Raw genomic sequence first — 3,918 nt, forward strand, 5'->3', positions numbered from 1 at the left:
AAGTAAAGGAATGAGAAAAAATTGAACCCCCTCATATTTTGAAAACTATCACTCACCTCCCCCAACTCCAAAAACATCTCAAGAAGTAAAGTTTGATGTTCGCATATATAGGTAGGAACGTCAGGGGCCGTTGGATGAAAGAAGCAACTGATCATCCAACTGTCCAAGACAGGCATCCCCTTTTCACAAGGCTATTCCTTGCATGAAAAAAGTAAGAAACTGAACCCACACAAAGACAAAATCCTTGCTTGCGGTAGAATGGGTACTAAGCACATTTTTTTTCTCTCTTCCAAAACTAGGGTTTAATGTTTTTCTTTCACTTTTCTTTTTCTTTTCTTTCCTCAAAGATTTTCCCAAGAACCGGACAGAGCTCAGAGTCTTAGTATAGCTAGTTGTTGAACATCCCTTCTTTATCATTGTAAGCAAATTCTTTATTCTTATTCACGGTTCTTTATCTTCTAGCATATTTAAGAGAAAGCACTCAGTTTTTTTGGTGGAAGAAGAACAAACTATTTCCTTTATGAAATAAAAAAGTTGATGCGTTCATTCTTTTAATGGAATCTATGTATGTGTGTGGCTGAAGATGAAGATTTTTTTGGTAAAAAAGAAATGGGGTTATGTTTTAATTGGAGAAATGTATAAAGAACCGTGAAAAAACTCAAAATACCCAGTCTGGGAGTCTCTACTGGAGTGACAGGATATATAATCAACCATAAACCTTTGATTAAATTTAGGGAAAGCCTTTGGTTAAAGTGTTGGAGTCTCTATTTTGTTGGGTCATTTTATGTAAGCCTATATGAGTCTGCCTTTTCTTTCTTTGTTTCTTTCTTTTAAGGAGTGTGAAGAGAAGTGGCAATTACAAGATGTGAGACCTTGGCGCAAAGAGATTTTGATTTGTTTCTCTAAGTTCGGATTTGACTTTAGATTGAGTGTGCTTTTTCTATATTGTAGTCGACTAGTTGACCTGTCATATTTCTATTTCATAAGCAGTTTTATTGGGTTTGGATATTGTTGCTTATGTCATCAGTGGCTAGCTGTTCAACCAATTTGACAGAGAAAAATCCTAATTAATTATGAGTTTATACCTGAATTGGAATCTCTTGTATTTTTCACTTTCGTGGTTAATATGTCGATTTGATGTAGGTAACCAGGCTTCAGCACAAAATGAATCAAGGGGTAATACATCCATCAATATTTATGAAGATACAAACGCAACACATACCTCAAGTTTCAACTCCAAAGGGCCAAAGTGGTGCATTTCCTTATCTTAAGGGGAGTTTACATAGCTTGCATCCAACTACAAGTGATCCACGCAGAGCTTCATCTTCTGTATTACCAATATCACCAGTTGTTGTAGAAGCACCATTAGAGAAAGGCAATGATGTTTTTTCCATACAGAAGGGGCTTGCCTTTAGGATGATATGGGCTCCATTTGAGCGAGTGACATTTTTGATGCAATGCCAGAATGAAATCATCAAGACTGGTCAACTGTCCAATCCTTAAAACGGAATTATTAACTGCGTTGCTAGAACAGTAAGAAATGAAAGAATATTTTCTTTGTGGAGGGGCAACACTGCATGTATCCTTGAATTCTTATCTTATAAGGTATCTATTTGGTAATTTATCTATGTCTCTTATGGTGTCTTTACATTATCATAATTATCCATATATGGGAATTTTGAATACTGCATTAATGATTAATCAAAATTATTTGCTCAATCATGAACTTGCGTTGGTGTGTTATTGTAATCGAATTTTAGCCTGATATTTTCAAACGATCAAATCTCACAACAGGCTCTAAATACAGCTGGTGGATATTATTTGTTGAATAAACAAGACAAAGAAGACTTCTTGAAAAGGTTTGCTAGGAATGTGGTAATGACCTGTTTTGCTATAAACGCATTTCATTATTTGTTTTATCCCCTCAGATATGCCCGTATTCGCCTAGCCACTGATATGAGCAACAACACTTCTGGGAAGGTCAGCGAAAGGCAGTTTAATGGTCTAATTGATGTTTGGAGAAGAAACATTAAAACTGATGGCATTGTTGGACTCTACCGTGGTTCTAACATTTCATATGTCCACACTTTATTACAGCATGCACTCTACACAGGAATCTCTGGGCCAATGCTAATGTTACTTAAATTCTTTGGGTTGCAGGTTAGTGAAAACATGAAAAAGTAGAATTTTTCGCTCTAATGAAATATATTTAAAATATCATGAGATGTCAGGTCAACTATACCTGTAATTCATTATATTTAAGTCATGTATACATTTTCTGTCTTTCATTTATTTTCACAATTAATATGATTAATGGTTGTAAGTTGAATATCTATATGAGGCACGTATTGGTTTCTTTTCACCTATCTAAGACCTTTTTATGTCAATGTGATTACTTTCTTTTGCAGCTTGATTCTTGGTGGCATTTTACTGCATTGGGGACAGCAACTTCTGTTTTGGTGGTTACGTACCCATTGGATATTGTACATCACAGGATGGTGATGAGATCAGGAGAAGCTATCAAGTACAAGAGTTCATTTCATGCATTTTCTCAAATCCTGAAAACAGAGGGTGTTGGGTCTCTTTACAAAGGTGCAACTGCACAAATCCTTAAAAATATCGTCTTGCTTTGTCTTGTGCTGAGTCCTGTCAACTTAAAGTATTTGAAACGACAAGTAAATCTGGAGATTAAAGTGATCAAGGAAGTTTCAGAATAAGCATTACATGGAAGAAGGGACGAGAAAGAGATGTTGTCAGCACAGTAACAGATTGGACAGAAAATACTAACAAATTAGAGGTATTGAGAAAATGGGTGTGGAGATTTATTCAATACTGATTCAGATTTTATCCATGGATGAGTTGTAGTTTTTTCTCTTTTTTTTTTTGGGTTCTACTTTAATGGTAACTTTTTGTACTCGTTAAAGGCCTCAAAGCACATATTATGAGCAACCTTCGCTTGATCCTGACCTGGCAACTTCGAATGTAAACAAAACCCATTTCTGTTTTGAAAACAAAATTTTCATCTTCAGCCACACAGAGACAGATTGCTTAGAGAAGATGAACCCATGCTTTTTCATTTCATAAAAGAAATTATTTATTTTTCTTTTACAAGAAAAACAGAAGAAATGCAATTTAATATTTCCTATTTGCTTTCTCTTAAATTTTCAAGAAGCAAAAGCAGTAAGCACAAGTATAAATAATTTAATTACTTACAGTGATGAAGAAGGGATCTTCAACACAATCTCACTAAAACACATTTCTCTAATAAAATACAAACTCATTTAACCACCACTGAGGTCTTGAATTTGGGTGTATTATTCAAGAGATCTTGAATTTGATCCACCTCAATTAACCTCTAATAGGGGTGATCACTAGATGTTTACTCGACTATTAACTTCAAGACTTTAAAAGATTAGTTGAAGTACGCACAAGTTAGTTCAGACACCCTATATATATGTTGGCCATGGAGGTAAGGGCAGAAATTAATTTTAAGGGGTAAGTTAAAAATAATGTAATATAAAATAAGAAAAAGCAAACAAACGGATCAAATTAAGAAATATTAATTCAAATATAGGGAGGTTAAAGCAAAAAATCAAACTAAACTAATGAAAAATAAATTTTTGAGTGGGGTCACCAACCCCCACTCATCATAACGTGGGTCCACCCATGCATGGAAGCAAAATAACGAAGAACAAGGATAAAGAATTTACTTACAATGTTCGAGAAGGGTTCTAACGAGGCTAGCTGTGTCTGGTTCTTAGAAAATTTTTCAAAAGAAGAAAAGAAATAAGAAAAGTTAAAATAAAAACCTTGCTCTAGTTTTGAAATAGATAATAAGAAGTGCGGTAAAGACTCATAAAGGGAAGCCACTCTTGGACCGTTGGATGATCACTTGTTCTACTCATCCTACGGCCCCTG

The 3,918-nt window shown here is 34.8% G+C and overlaps 1 protein-coding gene across 1 annotated transcript; it reads left to right on the forward strand.

Moving 5' to 3' along the window:
* The first annotated feature begins 1,164 nt into the window (after window positions 1-1,164).
* On the forward strand, window positions 1,165-2,717 carry LOC116121656 (ADP,ATP carrier protein 1, mitochondrial-like). Its single transcript, XM_031407599.1, has 3 exons — window positions 1,165-1,490; window positions 1,929-2,160; window positions 2,409-2,717. Exons 1-3 carry the CDS (start codon window positions 1,165-1,167, stop codon window positions 2,715-2,717), a joined length of 867 nt encoding a protein of 288 aa, XP_031263459.1.
* Window positions 2,718-3,918: the final 1,201 nt, after the last annotated feature.

This window comes from Pistacia vera, unplaced genomic scaffold (genome assembly GCF_008641045.1).
Source record: "Pistacia vera cultivar Batoury unplaced genomic scaffold, PisVer_v2 Contig127, whole genome shotgun sequence".
NCBI classification, from domain to species: Eukaryota; Viridiplantae; Streptophyta; class Magnoliopsida; order Sapindales; family Anacardiaceae; genus Pistacia; species Pistacia vera.